The sequence below is a fragment of the Peromyscus leucopus genome, chromosome 20, assembly GCF_004664715.2.
Source record: "Peromyscus leucopus breed LL Stock chromosome 20, UCI_PerLeu_2.1, whole genome shotgun sequence".
Taxonomy (NCBI): domain Eukaryota; kingdom Metazoa; phylum Chordata; class Mammalia; order Rodentia; family Cricetidae; genus Peromyscus; species Peromyscus leucopus.
Window position 1 is genome coordinate 38,537,184 of NC_051080.1, and position 19,613 is coordinate 38,556,796.

Consider the following 19,613-nt stretch of genomic DNA (forward strand, 5'->3'; position numbering starts at 1 on the left):
TGCCCATCCTTGTTATTCCACGTCTGGCTGGTGACTCTCTTCTTCCCAGAGTTCTTTATGTCCAGAAGCCCCACCTATACCTCCTAGCTTTATATTAAATTGGTCGCAGTGGCACATTTTCACACAGTGGAAAGGAATATTCCACCACAAAAGGGCTTTCTTTCTTTTTTGTTTGTCTCTTTGTTTTTGTTTTGGAGACAAGGTTTCTCTGTGTAGCCTTGGCTGTCCTGGAACTCTGCTTTGTAGATCAGGCTGGCCTCAAACTCAGATCCACCTGTCTCTGCCTCTTTAGTTCTGGGATTAAAGGCTTGTGTAATTGCCTGGCAAGGGAAAAAAAAAAATCTTAAACTCAGCATGGTATCACACACCTTTGATCCCAGCACTTTATAGGCAGAGCCACATGGATCAATCTCTGAATTAAAATCCAGCCTGGTCTACTGTAGAGAGTTCCAGGATCACCAGAGCTACATAGATGCTGTCTCAAAAAAACGAGGAGCTAGTGGGTGGGGGAGGTGTGGTGGGATGGATCTTGCGTCATTTAGGATGTAGTTCAGAATTCAGTGTAGAATGTGTGCTTAGTATGAACAAGACCATAGGATTGGTCACCAGTACCCCTAAAATACTTCTGAGCTTTATCTATTCAGTTGAATATTTGTTTTAGGAATAAATTCAGTTCCCTAAAACAGAAGTGGTAGTGTAATATTTGGAGTTTACTCTTGGCATCAATCTGTGATAACTTTTTGTATGTAATGTTAGAAGAGTTTTCGTTGTTTAAGATAGGATCTCAATATCCCAGGCTGGCCTCCAACTCCCTATGTAATACTGATTTTCCAGCAACCACTTCCTGAATGTTGGGATTACAGGCATGTACATACCCCACATGTGGTTTGGGGTCAGAGGGGTCAAACCCGGGAACTTATGAATGGCAGGCAAGAACTATATCAACTGAGCTATATATCTCCAGCACCAAGACTCCCTGCTCTTTAAAGTTTTAGATTAAGAGTTAGAGTAGAGAGATGATGGATGGTTCAACAGTTAAGAGCTTATTCTGATCTTACCTAAGACCTGAGCTTGGTTTCCAGCACCTAGGATGGATGGGTGGTTCCCAAGCACCTGTAAATACAGCTCCAGGGCATCTGATGCCTCTGGTTTGCTGGAGGACCTGAATATGCATGGCATACTCAGATGACGCCAAGTCCAGCCTTTTTTGTTTGTTTCTTTTTTGTTTTGTTTTGATATGTACCCCAAGTTGGTGTCAAACTCAAGAGTTACCAAATTCATTCCTCTTGTCCCAGCCTCCTGAATACTGAGATTAGAAGCTTGAGCTTGCCTGGTGTAGAGTGCTTCTGTTTGTTGTTTTCATGTGCATATGTGCTTGGTGCCATCAGGAGCCAGAAGAAGATCCCCTGGAACTGGAGTTAAAGTTGTGAGCCATCAAGTAGGCTCTTGGAATATGGAGCATAAGAACAAGTGCTCTGAACTGCTGCTGAAGTCATCTCTTCAGCCCCTTGTTTTGTTTTGTAATGTATCTGGGTATGCATGTTACTAAATCCCTAACTTTTTGCAGCAACTTAAGTATTAATAGGTATTTAATAAATTTTTTAGCAAAGGAATAATGATAAGTAATTTTTTTAAAAAGCACCCAAAAGCTTTTGTGGAGTGGGGGGTGTCTTTTGCTTGTAACTTCCTGGTTGTTGTGTGGCATAACTTTCTCTGTGGAGACAAAACACACACGTCTACTTAACCAGATAGGGAATCATGGACCAAAGCATAGATACCACCAAAGTCCAATTTGGTGAACCAGTGAGCTTTGTTGGAACTGCTTATAGGAATATGGGTGCTTACCTAAGAAGAAATGACTTCAAAGACCACTGTATCACCAAAGCTCACCCCAGGATGAGTGACAGTTCACAAAGCTGGGAACCTGGAGCACACTGCATAGCCTGTGGGCAGCTCAACAAGTTGGAGAGTGTCCTTTCCAATTGACTCAGTTGGTCTAAATCTCTTCCAGGCATCTTGGTTGGTTTCTGCTGCTTCCAGACAGCTGGTCTGGACTCCAAGACTTTTTTTGTAACTTTTCTCCTGAGAATCTTTTTTGCAGCTCAGCTTCTGTTGGAGGGCAGGGGACTCTTAACATTTATTTGTTACTCTGGCAGGTAGGGACCTAGTGAATCTGGTCAGATTGAGGGACTTTCTGAAGCTATTTTAAGTTGTTAGCTTCTTATTTAAGGAGCTCCCTGCAGAGTGGAATGTTTCAATCTAGGAGCACAATACTGGTCCTTTCTCTGCCTTTTCAGGTTAGGTCAGTGTCTGTATAATAGTGGGTAATTGGACAAGATCAAATAGCAGTGTAGCAGACACAAATATAGTCTCATCTGGTGGAGGAGAAAGAAGGCTTCACGAGACAGAAAGTATAGTGATGGCAAGGTGGAATTCTGAGGGAAAACACCAGATTGTATTGAGATATATGTGAATAAAGACATTATAATTACGTACAGATTCCAAGGCAGCTTACAGATTTCTGCATTTTTATCTATTTTGTGAACTTTTATAAACATTTTGTTACTTCTTGTTCTTTTATTGTACCATTCAAAGTTCTATGTTAAAATGGCTTTCATCCTATGTCTCCATGAATTTCCATTTTAATTAGGGAAGCAATTATGAATGAATTATAATTCAGTATAGGCACGGTCATCATTATAATTATTTTAGAATAAATATTAGTACTTTCAAACTTAGAAGCCAAGTGTTGGAGAAATGGTTCGGTAGTTAAATGGTTCTCCTTCAGAGCACCCAGGGACAATTCTAAGCACCCAGATGGTGGCCAACCCTTTCTCCAGTTGCAGGGATCTGATGCCCTCTTCTGGCCTTGAAAGGCACTGCATGCAAGTGGTGCCCTGACATGTGCAGGCGTTCATTCACAAAATAAATACATGTGATGGTACATGGTGTTTATGATGCATTCCTTGGGAGGCTGAGGCAGGAGGATTACACTCTAAGGCCAGCCTTGGCCGCTTAGTGAGAGTATATCTCAAAATTTCGTCTTTGTTACTTTATTTTTTTTTGCAAGTTAACATCAGGTAGTCCCATAATGGTAATTAATGTGCCTACCATGGAACTGGTAATTCTGTGTCTTTCTCCTAAGGGCTGGAATTACAGGCCTCACAGAACCAAGCCTGGTATGAAAATACAGGGTTTTTTGGGGGGAGGGGAGTATCTTTGAAAAAGATTATTTGGTAAAATGCTTGTCACACAAGTTCAGGGACTTTGTAGTCTCCAGCACACATTTTAAAAAGCCAGCTATGATGGCATGGGCTTTTAATCTCAACAGTGAAGAGGTGATGACCAGGCTCTTTGTCCTAATCTGTAAGATGCAAGTTTAGTGAGAAAGTTGCCTGTGAGATGTCTTGGTAGGTAAAGAAACTTTCCAAGCCTGATGCCCTTGACTCCTTCAAGAAGTTTCTAACTTCTGCACATGCCCTGTGGTAATATGTGCATGCAGGTGTGTGTGCATGTGCAAATGTAAATACACAGATAAATAAATGTGATTTTATAAACTGCTGAACTTTCTTCAGTGAATCATTGTGTAGTAGAATGGCTCCAGATAAACTGAACACAAAGAAGATATCTTTTTTTACAGAAATAGATTTATGTAGCCCTGGCCCTCTGTAGCTAAGGATGACTTTGAAGTTTCTGATCTCCCAGCCTCTAGCTGGTGCTCAGGTTTTTGTTTTTTGTTTTTTGTTTTTTTTTAAACACCTTAATCTATGATAAACATACACATTTTTATTTGGTGTATTTTGGTTTTTAAATTTGGATTTTATTTATTATCATTGTGTGTATGGTACATACCACGGTAAGGGTGTAGAGGTTAGAGGATAGCCCTATGGAGTCAGTCCTCTCCTTTCTCTTTTACAAGTGCAGGGCATTGAATTCAGGTTGGCAGGCTTTTATAGAGGCACCTTTACTTTCTAAGCCATCTTGTATGTTTTTTTTATATGGTCAAGATTTTTTTTAAATGATTTTGTAGTATAGAACATGAAGTATATGGGGATGGTGATGTCTTAGTAATATGGAGAATGAAAATTTGTTTCTAATTTTACATAGATGGGAATGATGAGCAATCCCAGTCCTTATGGTTCACCATATACTCAGAATTCTGGACAGCAGATTGGAGCGAGTGGCCTTGGTCTCCAAATTCAGGCAAAGACTGTACTACCAAATAGCTTATCTCCATTTGCAATGGACAAAAAGGCAGTTCCTGGTGGGGGAATGCCCAACATGGTGAGTACGAAATTTCTTTTAGACTGTTTCTTCCTCTTTTTTTCTCTTCTGTTTTGATTTTGGAGACAGGGTTTCTTCTCTGTGTAGCCCTGGCTGTCCTGGCACTAGTTCCGTAGACTATGGTGGCCTTGAAATCACAGAGATCTGCCTGTCCATGCCTCTCAAGTGGGATTAAACTTGTGTGCTACCTCCACCAGCCTCTTTCTTTCTAAAATTTATTTATGTATGTGTAGGGTAGGTTTGTGCACGTAGGCCATGGTGAATATGTGAGTGGTAGAAGTCATTTTACAGGAGTTGATTTTCTCCTAACGTGAATCTTGAACTGTAATCAGGCCATTCCCATTACCCATTAAGCCATTTTGTGAGCACTAGGCTGGCATTTAACACAATCATATATACTTAGAGCCTGACATACATGGTGGAGTGAATCCTGTGAGGGGCACCTCATGCCTTAGAATGGAATTTTACTTCTCAAAGTCTCCACATGGAGTCTTAATTCCTGTGCGTATTGATCTGTAGGAAGACTAATCAAAATAAGAGTAAATGTGTGCCACAATGAAGTCATTGGGGCCTATCTTCAGCAGGCTTTACTGTTACTGAAGGTTAGGAGACTAGAACTTTTCTGTTCTTGTAGAAGGACTCTTGAAAAGGTTTCTATTCTCAAGGACTGAATATACTAATTTTATTTGCATTAGTATAATAAAGTAATTTCAAAAATTATCTTTTTATTTCTGTCTGTTGGGGTGGAACCTGGTCCATGTTTGGCTACTGTTAAACTTCATTGTGCAGCAGCTGTAATTGACAAGGAGGCTCTCTGTAAGCTTAGGCCAGGCATGTCTACATAGCGAGTTCCAGGCCAACAAGGGCTAAGGTGAGACCTTGTCACCTAGGGAACATGCTAGGTGTGGTACAGCACACCTTTAATCTGTGGAGGCAGAGACAGGTGGATCTCTTGTGATTTGGTTCAAACAATTTCTAGTTGTAAATTTTAAGTTTAAATAGTTTGTTTTTACCTTTCAATAATTGTCCTAGAGTAATTTTATTTTGCTTTTTACATGTTTTAATATTTTGTGTTGTGTTCATTGCTTGTATTTTTAGAAAGTCTGTTAAGTATTAAACATACAAAGATAAAGAAAAGATGTCCTTCCTCTCCTAAGAAATAGCTTTTATTGGGAAAAGTTTATTTCTTTTGGAGGTTTAAAAACATTTTTTTTTTTCTGGACACGGTGGCACATGTCTTTAATTCCAGTACTTGTTTTTTTGTTTTAAGATTTCTTTTTGCTTATGTGTACATGTGTGGAAACACGAATGGTGCCCAAGTAGGCTCGAAGAGGGTTGTGGATCTTTTAGAGCTGAGTTAGTAGGTGTTTGTGAGCTCTGAACATGTGTGCTGTGACTTGAATTCAGGTCTCTGGGAAAGCAAACTCAGTGCTTTAAAGCATCTGTCAAGCTCCTATGTGTTTTTTAAGACAAGGTCTGGTCACAGGCTGGCTTCAGATTTGCCGTATAGCAAAGACTGGCCTTGAATTCTGGATCTTACCCTTTGAGCCTCCAGTACTGAGAATGTGTAGTTTACCTGTTCTTCATTTTGGTTTAGTTCTCTGTGTATACATATCTTGACTATCACTGAGAGATGTTGTAATTTATTTTCTTACTGCATTAAGCTTTCTGATTATAGGAGCAATCGTGTATTTATTGAATTCTTTCCATCCAAATAAACAAATGAAGTCTGGCATACAGTAAATCACTAAGAAGGGTTTAATTTGGATATATTTAGTCCTTATTAAAAGAGAGCACACAAATCTTTGTCACATCTTTTAGAGCCAGCAGCCTACCCCATCGGTCCAGCAGCCAGGCCTGGTGACTTCAGTTGCCCCTGGGATGGGTTCTGGAGCACACACAGCTGATCCAGAGAAGCGCAAGCTCATCCAGCAGCAGCTTGTTCTCCTTTTACATGCTCACAAATGCCAGCGCCGGGAGCAGGCTAATGGGGAAGTGAGGCAGTGCAATCTTCCCCACTGTCGAACCATGAAAAATGTTCTAAACCACATGACACACTGCCAGTCAGGCAAGTCCTGTCAAGGTGAGTAGCCTTTAGGGTTATTGTTTAGTACCTTGATTATGGTGAACACATTATGGACATACACATGTTCTTACATCAAAATACATAAATTTGGGAGCTGGAGAGATGACTCAGTGGTTAAGAGCACTGACTGCTCTTCCAGAGGTCCTGAGTTCAATTCCCAGCAACCACATGGTGGCTCACAACCATCTATAATGAGATCTCTCACCCTCTTCTGGCCTGCAGGGATTCATGCAGGCAGAACACTGCATGCCTAAGAAACAAACAAACAAACAAATAAATAATGAATAATAAATAAATTTTTAAAAAACATAAATTTGCCCCCCTCTTATAAACAAAGCAACTTTATACTCCAGGTACATTCTAGGACAGTAAAGTCACAGCTTCTTGGTATACATTTGCTTGTTTGTGACATACCTGGAGATTGAACCCTGAGCCTTGTACATGCTAGAGAAGTACTCTATTGCCGAGCCATGTCTCTACCCCTAAATTTGCCAGAAGTCGCTGATTAGGCTAATCTAGCTATCAGCTAGTTCTGAGGATTGTCACCAGCTCTCAAGCATTGGGGTTAACATGACTGATAATTTTTGGGCACTAGGGGTCTGAACTCTGGTCTTGATGCTTGCACAGCAAGCCCTTGGCTCACTAAACTATTTCACAACTTGATCACTCCTCATTTGCCTGTCATAGTACCTTTAAAAAGCCATTATCTGGATGAAATGCAATTTACCTACTTTGGTAAAAGAATCTTGATTATATTCTCTTTGGGGAATTACAAAGATAGCTGCTGTATAACAACAAAATATTTTAAGTAAGTAGGATGTAGTAGGACAGGAGTTGTAAAGGCCTCTGGTTTCTATTTTGTGATATTTGATTTGTGGCAGCATAGCACTGCTTAGATAGTACTGTTGAAGGCTTAGTTAAGCCCTGTGGCAGTTTGGGCAAAGCTACAGTTTTACCCAACTGGATAGTCTTAAATGTGGCACCACTGTTTTATATGTGTGTGTTTTCTGCACTCTATCCTGGAATAGCTATACTTAAAAGAGGTACCATATCTGGAGCACTTGTTAAGTTGGCTGTTAATCCTGTAAAGAAAACTTGAAATTATTGTTTTGTTTTAGTGGCACATTGTGCATCTTCTCGACAAATCATTTCACACTGGAAGAATTGTACAAGGCATGATTGTCCTGTGTGTCTTCCTCTCAAAAATGCTGGGGATAAGCGAAATCAACAGTGTAAGTGATTAAATCTTGCTAATTTATTCCCAAGGTTGAGAACCACACTGGTGCCATTTGATAGGGTTTAGAGTCCTGCTTGATTGTGTGAGACTAGTGAATAATAAACTGTTCCTGTCATGCCACACTAAAAATTTAGTACAGTGAGAACTCAGTATTCCTTATCTTTAAAAAGATCAATAAGTGAATGTGTGTCTGTCCCCTTCCCCCTACCTTGAGATAGAGTCTTAACTATGTAGCCCAGGCTGGCCTTGAACTTGGTATCTTTTTGCCTCAGCCTCCTGAGTACTGGGATTACAATTGTGTACTGTCAGGTACAACTTATTCTTTACTTTAAAATTTCCTAAATTGAAACATCGTTGTTTTGGCATTGAGTGGCTTCTTACACACTTGTAGCCAAGTAGATCATTTAAACAAAGAGGTTTTTTTCTTCTTGATGTCCTGGAACTTGCTTTGTACACCAGGTTGTCCTGGAACTCACAGAGATCTGCCTGCCTCTGCCTCCCAGGTGTTGGGATTAATGGTGTGTACCACCACTCTGTGATTTTTCTTTTTCTTTTTTTCAAGTTTTAGTTTTTCAAGACACGGGTTTCTCTGTGTAACTCTGTATACCAGGGTTGCCTTGAACTCATGGAGATCCGCCTACCTCTGCCTCCCCAGTGTTGGGACTAAAGGTGTGCACCACCACCATGTGGCTCCCTAGCTGTTTTTAAAGCTATTTTATTTTATTTTATTTTATTTGTGTGTGTGTGTGAATTTTTATTTTATAAAATAAACTTATCAGATGATGATATTGTTCTCAGAGAAAAGTAGTAAGTAAAAGTACTATATTTAAAAAGTGCAGCTACCACATCTTTCTTCCACAAAATATTAAGCATTTAGTATTAAGAGATAAATTTGGAAGTACATATAAAACATGTATCTAGAAAATTAAAAAAAATTAATCGGAGACATAATCTATAATACTGAGATACTTCAGTAATTGAAACTTTAAAAAAAATTCATTAAGCATTTTAGCTCTTTTTCTTACCAACTATAGTATTCTAATACTGTGTCTTTTGTCTTTTCTAGCAATTCTGACTGGAGCACCAGTTGGGCTTGGAAACCCTAGCTCTCTAGGAGTGGGTCAGCAGTCTGCCCCTAGCCTAAGCACTGTTAGTCAGATTGACCCCAGCTCTATAGAGAGAGCCTATGCTGCACTTGGACTACCCTATCAAGTAAACCAGATTCCACCACAACCCCAGGTACAAGCAAAGAATCAACCAAGTCAGCAGTCTGGGCAATCTCCTCAAGGCATGCGATCTATGAGCAACATGAGTAAGTTCTTCTAATCCAGAGGTGATATGGTTAAGTGTTGAAATAGCATGTATAAATCAAGATTAACCTGATGTAGGCATGCTCCCTCTCCACCCTCTCCCTCCCTACTTCTATCACTTTCTGTTTTGTTTTCTACTAAATGTATTTTGGAATTAGGTAATTTTAAATTGTAGCATAAAGGACATCTTTAAAATCCATATGGTAGCCGGGCGGTGGTGGTGCACACCTTTAATCCCAGCACTCGGGAGGCAGAGCCAGGCGGATCTCTGAGTTCGAGGCCAGCCTGGGCTACAGAGTGAGATCCAGGAAAGGCGCAAAGCTACACAGAGAAACTCTGTCTCGAAAAACCAAAAAAAAGAAAATCCATATGGTGAAAGCAATTACAGCCAATGCTTCCTTTGATTACTTTTTCCCTTTTCATACTTGAGTTTAAATTTCCAGAAATAAGATCCTTTGTGTCTTATGGAACTTGACCCATTGAGTCATTTCATTGGTCAACCCTATTTATTCTTGTTTTGTTTTTATTTGGTTGATTTTGTTACTGTTACTTGGTTTTTGAGACAGGATCTCTACATATTCCTGGCTGTCCTGGAGCTTGTTAATGTAGACCAGGCTGGCCTCATCCTGCCTCTGCCTCCCAAGTGATAGCAAAAGGCATGCAGCACCACACCTGTCTAAGCAACTTTGTTTTTAAAAAGTTAGAATTTTTTTGCTTGGTGGTGATGTTGAATGCCTTTAATCCCAGCAGTGGAGAGGCAGGTGCAGGTGGATCTCTGTGAGTTTGAGGCCAACCTGGTTTACAGAGTGAGTTCCAGGACAGTGAAGGCTACACAAAGAAACTTCATTGAAAAACAAACAAACTAATTACTTTTTATGTGTATTGGTGTGTGTCTTTGTATGCACATGTACTTGTGCTGACCATGGAAGGAGTCCAGAAGGGGTGTTGTGTCTCTCTGGAGCTGAAGTTTTGGGCAGTTTTGAGGCTTCTGACACAGGGGTGCTGGGAACTAAAGTTGGGTCTTCTGGAGCACCACTAAAGATATCTTTTTGTTTGTTTGAGAGGGTATCTATATAACCCTGGCTGTTGTGGAACTCACTAGGCTGCCACCAAATTCAGAGACCTGCCTGTCTCTGCCTCCCTAGTGCTGGGATTAAAGGATTGTACTATCAAGCCATTGTCCTAACAAGTGTTCTTATTATCTTAACCTCTGAGTCTTTTCTTCAGTCATACCTTTTTCATTGTATCTTATGTTTGAGTATGTTTTCCTTGCTTGTGTATTATTCTGCCACATGCATGTTGAGGACAGAAATGAGGTGGCAGTATCCTGGAACTGTAAATTCCATGTGGCTGCTGGCAATCATCCAGGTTCTCTTTTAGAGTAACCAATGCTCTTATGGTCTCCAACCTCTGTGTTGTTTTTAAAAAAATTTTTTACATTTAGTATTTTTAATTACATGTATGTATGTGTGTCCATGTCCATATGTGCTTGTGAGTATAGGTGCCCTTAATAGGTCAGAACTCTTGAATCTTGACTTACATTACAGGTTGTTGTAAGCTATCTGACATGGGTGCTAGGAACCAACTGGTGTCCCCTGGGGGAGCAGCTTGTGTCTTAACACTGAGCCATATCTCTAGCCCCACCTTGTGTTTTTCAGAGAGGTTTTTTCACTGGACCCCTCAGCATGCTCTTTATGCTCTGCTGACATGCCACAGAGTCCCAGAGACTGGGCTCTCTTTGCTTTCCCATCACTGATATTACAAGTACACATATCACATCATAGGTGCTGGGAATCTGATATCTAAAGGACTTCATGTTACCATGACAAGCACTTGACATATTAAGCTATCTATTCTTAGTTTTTCTTTTTAATGTTTTATTTATCTGGATTTGTGTGTTTCTGATTGCTTGACTATATATGTATCACATGTAGAGCTTGAGATAATTAGAGGTTATTAGATTTTTGGAATTGGAATTTTGTATGGCTTTGAGTGTGGGAACTGAACCAAGATTCTCAAGGGCAACTTTTTATGTATTTATTTAGGTTTTTTTTTTTTTTTTTTGTTTTTTTGTTTTTGTTTTTTGAGACAGAGTTTCTCTGTATAGCCCTGGCTGTCCTACTCATTCTTTAGACCAGGCTGGCCTCAAACTCAGAGATCCGTCTGCCTTTGCCTCCCCACTGCTGGGATTAAAGGTGTGCGCCACCACAGCACACAAGTGCTTTTTTTTTTTTTTTTTTTTTGCTTTTTTTTTTTAACCTCTGAGCTTTCTTTTCCTGCTTCCAATATTTTTTGTTTGTTTTTGTTTAAGACAAGGTCTCGCTATGTAGCTCTGACTGTTCTGGAACTTACTTAAGTAGACCTGGATGACCTCTGACTTACAGAGATCTGCTTGCTTCTACCTCAAGTGCTAGGAATAAAAATGTGTGCCACCAGTAAGGTCTGGCAACCACCCCTTTTGGCACTAGGGTGACTTTTGAGCACTGTATTTTGTGTATGTGCGTGAGATCAGGACTCTGACCCTCATGCTAGTGTAGCAATACTACCAACTGAGCCTTTTTTCCAACTCCTGTGCCTCTTCTTTCTTACTGGTTGGTGACGTTGCTTCAAGTGTTAGTTTTTCTGTGTTGTTAATTGCATTGCTAAATGAATGTGCTGTTTTTCTAATTTGACAGTTTTCTTCACTTGGTTCATGGTATTCATTGTATGGTGACTTTTATTTATTATTTCCCTATTTTGCTTTATTTTACTTTAGGTGCTAGTCCTATGGGTGTAAATGGAGGTGTCGGGGTTCAGACACCGAATCTTCTTTCTGATTCCATGTTGCATTCAGCCATAAATTCTCAAAAGTAAGTTTGTGCCGAGTCCCTTCAGATACTTAAGAATTCCTTGAGTGTTTTATCTAGTTTCCTTGATTTGCAGATAGCTTTTAGGAAGAAAAGGAGCAGGGTGTCCATTCATAACCTTATTTGACATTTGTGTCACTTACATGGGTTAGTATGTACCCCTCCAGAAGAAAGAGGGAGCTACAATGTTGTAGCTCCATCCCATTCTTCGATGAAGGATACTATCAGAACATACTGTGCAGGTGTATGAAGTTTTCAAAGAATATGTTTCTTTTAGTGTTACTTTAAGCCATTGATCAAAGGCCTTGGTATTAGGTGGATACCATGGCAATACAGCATGGTGACATGACTTGGCTTTTGAAATACAAGAGTTCATCCTCATCCTTCATGAGGAAATGTAACACTTTTCTTTACTGAGGTATACACACAAACAACATGTAGTCTCATACACATGCCCTTTAAACAAATACTCAGTCACTACTCGTCGCAGTAATTACTGTTAGCTCTAAGTAAAGCATGTCTCTGGTACTTCTTCAATAAAACTATTTTACCACTCATTTTTTTAAAGCCCAATGATGAGTGAAAATGCCAGTGTGGCCTCCCTGGGTCCTTTGCCAACAACAGCAGCTCAGCCATCTAGTACTGGAATTCGGAAACAATGGCATGAAGATATTACTCAGGATCTTCGAAACCACCTTGTTCATAAACTGTAAGTAAAGCGTGTCACTCTTAAGAGTTGTTGTGTCAGGAGGAGGGGGGGAATCTGTGGATAGTATGTGGAGTAAGTAGAAAATATAATAAAGAAAAATGGAAAAAAAAAAAGAGTTGTTGTGTCAATAATGTTTCCAAAATTGCTGGGCATGTTACCACCAAAGACACAACCTTTGTATAGCCAGGCTGATGATACTTTGATAATTTACTTTTTGTGTCTTGAGGGATAAGGTTTTGCTATATATAGCCCAGGCTAACCTTGAATTCTTGATTATTTTTCCCTCACCTCCCGCATACTTGGGGTTGTTGTATGCATCTGTCTGTCACCATGCCTGGTTCTTGATTCTATTTTATTCTTTGCTTTCTTCTTCTCCATCTTTCTTAACATTATTTTACAAGGCTTTCATCACTAACATATAAATTATCTGCCCAGTTTCAGTAAATAGTAACTAATTTTTAGTTACTTGGGGCTTGTAAGATGGGTCAGTGACTAAAGGCTCTTGCCATCAAGTCCACCCCTGAACTCACATGGTAGAAAGGCGAAAACTGACTCTTGAAGATATGCACTGGCCTTTACACCAATGCTGTGCCTTATACCCACAAACAATAAATTAAACAATTTGAATAAAAGTTTTGATTTTTGAATCTGGCACTGTTGCCAGAGTACTTGCCCAGGGTGCATGATCCTGGTGTGATCGCCACTACCACATGAACTAGGTGTGGTGGTGAGGTAAAAGAGGATCAAACATTCGTGGATGCAAGGGCTCCTGCACATGCTTATGCAAGTTATCACACACATTTTTAAAATGGAATAAAATCCTGTTGCCACATATTTTACAGGGAATTACTGCAGTGGGAAACTGTTTCTTTGTATTTTGAGTTAGAGTCTCTTGGACTAGCTGTCTTGGAACTGGATATGCAGACCAGACTGGCCTTGAAATTGGAAAATCCTCCTGCCTCTGTCTGCTGAGTACTGAGATTAAAGGTGGTGGCTACCACACCCAACTATAGAGTGAGAAACTTCTATGATAGCAGAATTGCTTTCTTTTTGCTCCTTCTTTACAAGTTCTTAAAATTTTTTTGAATAATTATTGGGTTTTGTTTTAACAAGGTAAATAAATTTAAAAGAGCAAAAATGTCTAAAGGCTCGTGATACTGGAAGAAAAGTCCAGTTTTCTCTGTTTATGTGGCACAGTACAACTTTTTACATGTAGAATCACATAGACGAGAGAGAGTATTTAATTCATGCTTATATGTTCTTGTATGAATTTATGCTATGTGGGTATGAGTGCGTGCGGAGATAACAAGAGGGTGTTTGATCCACTAGAGCTGGCTAATACTGGTGCTGAGAGCCAAACTTGATTCTCTGAAAGAACAGAAATTGCTCTGAATCACTAAGGGTCCCTTTAGCCCTCCAGAAAGTATTTTTATGGGGTTACTTTTCATGATTATAAGAACCTTTTGATTATCATTTTAAAAAAATTTTAAGTTAATATTGTTTTATATTGTAACATCAACTTTCCTTTAATAAAACTGTTTGATGGGAATCTTGGCATAGGCGTTTGATTCCAGCACTTGGGAGTCAGAGGCAGGCGAATCTCTGTGAGTTCAAGGCTATCCTGGTCTACAGAGTGAGTTTCAGGACAGCCAGTGCTACACAGAACTGATCATGAACATGATCAAAATTAGGCACACCACTAGAGAAGAGCAAAACTAGGCAGACATTGTTCTGTTGGTAAATTTTGAAAAGTATAGTATTTTAGGGTCTTTATTGATAGCTTAAAAACGATGGCTGCTGAGACAAGGACCCAAGTCCTAAACCAGCCCACCCTCATGGCAGGTCACAGCTGTCTGTAACTCCAGTCCTATTGTATATGATCCCATTTTCTGCCTTCTATGGGCACTGCACACTCATGATGCAGACATACAGGTAAAACACATAAATAAATATAGTTGAGACTTAATGAAACAAACAACTTCAGAAAAAGAATGAGGATTTTATTTATTTATTTATTTTGGTTTTTCGAGACAGCGTTTCTCTGTGTAGCTTTGCTCCTTTCCTGGGACTCACTTGGTAGCCCAGGCTGGCCTCGAACTCACAGAGATCTGCCTGGCTCTGCCTCCCAAGTGCTGGGATTAAAGGAGTGCGCCACCACCGCCTGACTGAGAATTTTATATTTTGTGAATGGACCAGTCAGTATTGGTTAGGGTAAACTTCACAGTATTATGTTTTACTGTGGTGAGTGTATGTAAAGCTGACATGTTATTACAGTGGTACTGTTTTATTATGTTCCAGTGTTCAAGCCATATTTCCCACTCCGGATCCTGCTGCTTTAAAAGACCGACGGATGGAAAACCTTGTTGCATATGCTCGTAAAGTAGAAGGGGACATGTATGAATCTGCAAACAATAGAGTGAGCAAGAAGTTTTTCGCTTTTCTGAAGTGGGTCTGTTGACTACTTGTTGCTCTTTGGCGAGCCCACCACCCAGCTCCCAAATAAATCACACAGTGACTTATTCTTTCTTATGAATCCAGCCTTAACTTGGCTAATTTCTAGCCAGCTTTTAACTTAAATTGTCCCATCTTATTTTTTGCCTCTGTGCTTTTGTCTTTTTCTATTTCTGTATACCTTTCTTTACTTTTTTCTCTGTGGCTTACTATGTAGCTGGATGGCTAGTCCCTGGAGTCCTCTTTTTTTGCTTCTAGATCCTTTTCTTCCCAGATACTCCTCTTTATTCTCTCTGCCTGCTAGCCCCATCTATCCTTTCTACTGCCTTGCCATTGGCTGTTCCTGTTTTTATTAGAGAAGCCAGGTGCTTTAGACAAGCAAAGTAACACAGCTTCACAGAGTTAACAAATGTAACATCAAAGAATACAACATCTTTACATCATTAAACAAATATTCCACAGCATAAACAATGTAATAATCTGCAACAGTTGAGTTTTAAATTTTCTGGTCTTGGTAAGGTTTGGTGGTGCATACTTTTTTGTTGATGTTGTTTGTGGAGTCAGTTTCTCTGTGTAGCTTTGGAGCCTGTCCTGGAACTTGCTCTGTAGACCACCAGGCTGGCCTCTAACTCACAGATATCCACCTGCCTGGGCCTCCTGAGTGCTGGGACTAAAGGCGTGTGCCACCACCTCCCGGCAGTGGTGCATACTTTTAATACCAGTACTCTGGAGGTAGAGACATACAAGTCTGTATAAATTTGAGGCCACATACTGAGAACTTGTCTCTCAAAAAAAAGCACGTAAATTTTCTTGTCTCCTACAACATAACAAACAATGCTGGTTTTCTTGAGAGGATTCTCTATAGTTTTACTATTACATCTTCCTAGTACTGAACAGTCCAAATAACAAAGCAGTTCATTTTGTTTGAGACAAAGTTGGAAGTAAAATTTGCTGGTCTCAAAGTGGGTGGAGGCTAGACTTGAATGAACTCTTGATCCGGAGTCTTTATATCTCAAATGCTAGCAGAGCAATGTCTTTAAGTGTATATAAATTATCTTACCTCTTTTTATTTTATCACCCTCTGTCTCTCAGACTCTTCTTTCACACACAGACACAGACACATGCATATGCACACCGACAGTGTTTCTTTGCGTTCCCTGGCTGTCCTGGAACTAAATGTAGATCAGGCTGGCCTCAAACTCTCATCTGCCTGCCTCTGCCTTCCTGGTGCTGGGATTAAAGTTGTTTGCTACAATGTCCAGTTTCATTTTCTTATAATACATTATGTTCATGTGTGACTTACTTTAAAAAGCAGCTCATTGGCCGGGCGGTGGTGGCGCACGCCTTTAGTCCCAGCACTCGGGAGGCAGAGCCAGGTGGATCTCTGTGAGTTCGAGGCCAGCCTGGGCTACCAAGTGAGTCCCAGGAAAGGCGCAAAGCTACACAGAGAAACCCTGTCTCGAAAAACCAAAAAAAAAAAAAAAGCAGCTCATTGTTAGTGGTTTTTGATGTCTTCTATAGAATGTACTGAATCAATTTATTGATATTTATGTCAAGCAGTATTTTCTTTGCATTAAATTGAGCTTTAAGAATTGGTAGAAGGGGGCAGTGGCACATGTCTTTAATCCCAGCACTCGGGAGGCAGAGTTGGGCAGATCTCTGTGAGTTCGAGGCCAGCCTGGTCTACAGAGTGAGTTCCAGGGCAGGATCCAAAACTACACAGAGAAACTCTGTCTCAAAAAAAGCAAACAAAACAAACAAACAAAATGTCACTTTATGCCAGGCAGTGGTGGCGCACGCCTTTAATCCCAGCACTTGGGAGGCAGAGCCAGGTCGATCTCTGTGAGCTTGAGACCAGCCTGGGTTACAGAGTGAGTTCCAGGAAAGGCGCAAAGCTACACAGAGAAACCCAGTCTCAAAAAACAAAAAAAAAAAAAAAAAAAAAAAAAAAAAAAAAGGTAGACTGTCCAGGCTGCCAGCTGTTTCTGTCTACCTTCGCAAGACTCCGGAAAGTTGCTTGTGTCCTCCCATTTCTTAGGTAATATTATATGCTTCTGAAGTCTTTGATGTAGTTGGAGATTGTTATAATTTCCTTAGTTATGATAAAAAGATAAGTTAGATATGAAACCTTAAATTCACAAATATAGGATAGATAGGATATCTTCTTTAATTTTGCCAAATACAAATAGACTAGATATTATAAATAGCTTAGATACTGTAACTGTAATTCTTTTTTTTTTTTTTTTAATTTATTTATTATGTATAGTGTTCTGTCTGCACGTATTCCTGCAGGCCAGAAGAGGGCACCAGATCTCATTACAGATGGTTGTGAGCCACCATGTGGTTGCTGAGAATTGAACTCAGGACCTTTGGAAGAGCAAACAGTGCTCTTAACCTCTGAGCCATCTCTCCAGCCCTGTAACTCTAATTCTTGATTGATAATTGTTTTGTTATATGTAATTTTACTATGTTAAAGTTAAAACATTTCTTTTTGGGAAAAAAAAAATGCTGTGGCTATCGCTCTGTATGCTGTGAATGTTTTCCTCTGATTGGTTAATAAATAAAGTGCGGATTGGCCAGTAGCCAGACAGGAAGTTTAGGCTGGACAAAGAGAGAGGAGAATTCTGGGAACAGGAAGGCTGAGTTAGGAGTCGCCAGCCAGAGAAAGCAAGATGTAAAGGCAGAACTGGGAAAAGGTACCGAGCCACATGGCTAAACATAAATAAGAATTATGGGTTAATTTAAGTGTAAAGTCTAGCTAGCAAGAAGCCTAAGCCATTAGGCCAAACAGTTTTAATTAATATAAGCGTCTGTGTGTTTATTTGGGTCTGAGCAGCTGCGGGCCAGGCAGGACTGGAGAAAACTCCAGCCACAGGTAGTGCTGGGCAGTGGTGGTGCACGCCTTTATAATCTCAGCACTAGGGAGGCAGAGCCAGGCGGAACTCTGAGCCTGGTCTACAGAGCAAGATCCAGGACAGGCACCAAAACTACATAGAAAAACCCTGTCTCAAAAAACCAAAAAATTGGTAGTAAGAGCTGGAGAGATGTCCCAGGCGTTAAGAGCCCTGGCTGCTCTTTCAGAGGACCCAGGTTCAATTTCTAGCACCCACATGACAGCTCATACCTGTCTTTAACTCTTTTTCCTGGGCTTTTGACACCCTCACACAGACGTACATGCAGGCAAAAAATAAATAAATAAATGAACATTTAAAAAAAATGGTAGTAAAGTATAGGTCATTCTTTCTGTTCTTTATAAATTGCCAGTTTGTATTTGGTAAATACAGTCATAGAAGTTAATTTTATTTTGTCATGTCATAGTAAAATTACTAGTCACGTGTTATTGCAAGTGTGATACACTCGAGTCTTCATACTTTCCTGCCTATTTTTGGTTTTACTTCGTTTTTTTCAAGACAAGGTTTCTCTGTGTAGCCCTGTCTGTCCGTTAGCTCACTTTGTAGGCCAGGCTGGCCTCAAACTCAGAGGTCTGTCTGCCTCTCTTATAGCCAATTTTAGTTCTTGTCTGCATTTTCAATGAAACCAGTATTTGGTCTTGGTACAGTTTTTCTGTTATTCAGTTCCTGTTTTTTCTTCTTTCTAACTTAAATTTTATTTCAAGGCGGAGTATTACCACCTCCTAGCTGAGAAGATCTATAAGATTCAGAAAGAACTAGAAGAGAAACGAAGGACTAGACTACAGAAACAGAACATGCTACCAAGTGCTCCTGGCATGGTTCCAGTTTCTATGAATACTGGACCTAACATGGGACAGCAACAACCAGGAATGACTACTAGTAAGTACTTTTTGTTATACTTAATATAAAGAAAAGAAAGCAGGGGGGCGGTGGTGCACACCTTTAATCCCAGCACTGGGAGGAAGAGGCAGCGGGTCTCTGTGAGTTCAAGGCCAGCTTGGTCTATTGAGGAAGTTCCAGAACAGCCAAGGCTATACAAAGAAACCTTGTCTTGAAGAAAAGAAATATAGAATAAAATAATACCTCTACTTTTTAAAACTTGGAAAAATATAAGGTTTCTGGATATGATATTGATGTATCCTGATAATTACTATTATTTTCTCTGCCCAAGATAGCCTTTGAAATTGTAACAACTAGGGAATGGCAGCTTACATGTTTTTCTTTGCGTCCCCCCCCCCCCCAGGGTTTCTCTGTGTAGTTTTAAGTTTTAGTGCCTGTCCTGGATCTTGCTGTGTAGACCAGGCTGGCCTTGAACTCACAGGGATCTGCCTGGCTCTGCCTCCCGAGTCCTAGGATTAAAGGCGTGTGCCACCACCACCCGGCCAAGCTTACATGTTTTCACTGCCATCCACCATCTTGTTTTAAAGGGTTAGTCTGCAATCATCATGGTGGGAAGCAAACTTCTGGTACTGGAGTACCACAGGCAGAGAGAGACTTGAAGCCTCAAGGTTTACCCCTAGTGATACATGTTCTTCTGTGAGACCATGCTTACTACAACAAGGCCATACTTCCTAGTCTTTACCAAATAGTTCACGCTCTGGAGGCCAAAGCATTCACATAGGAGCATATAGGCTCTTCTCATTCAAACCACCACAAAGGGGTTCACTTTGTAGACCAGGCTGGCCTTGAGCTCAGAGATCTTCTTTCCTCTGCCTCCCAAGTGTTGGGATTAAAGGCGTGTGCTTCCATTCTGTGGGTCCTGGATATCAGACTCAGGT

At 40.3% G+C, this 19,613-nt stretch overlaps 1 protein-coding gene across 2 annotated transcripts in view; it reads left to right on the plus strand.

The window, feature by feature from the left end:
- Positions 1 to 19,613, plus strand: part of Ep300 (E1A binding protein p300) — a 72,349-nt gene that overhangs the window by 21,248 nt on the left and 31,488 nt on the right. For both annotated transcript variants that reach the window (XM_028871214.2, XM_037197691.1), the window contains exons 3-10: positions 4,108 to 4,284; positions 6,106 to 6,367; positions 7,489 to 7,602; positions 8,674 to 8,919; positions 11,673 to 11,766; positions 12,332 to 12,472; positions 14,771 to 14,888; positions 18,540 to 18,714. In XM_028871214.2, the coding sequence (XP_028727047.1) occupies positions 4,108 to 4,284; positions 6,106 to 6,367; positions 7,489 to 7,602; positions 8,674 to 8,919; positions 11,673 to 11,766; positions 12,332 to 12,472; positions 14,771 to 14,888; positions 18,540 to 18,714 (1,327 nt within the window). The remainder of the gene's footprint in view (positions 1 to 4,107; positions 4,285 to 6,105; positions 6,368 to 7,488; positions 7,603 to 8,673; positions 8,920 to 11,672; positions 11,767 to 12,331; positions 12,473 to 14,770; positions 14,889 to 18,539; positions 18,715 to 19,613) is intronic.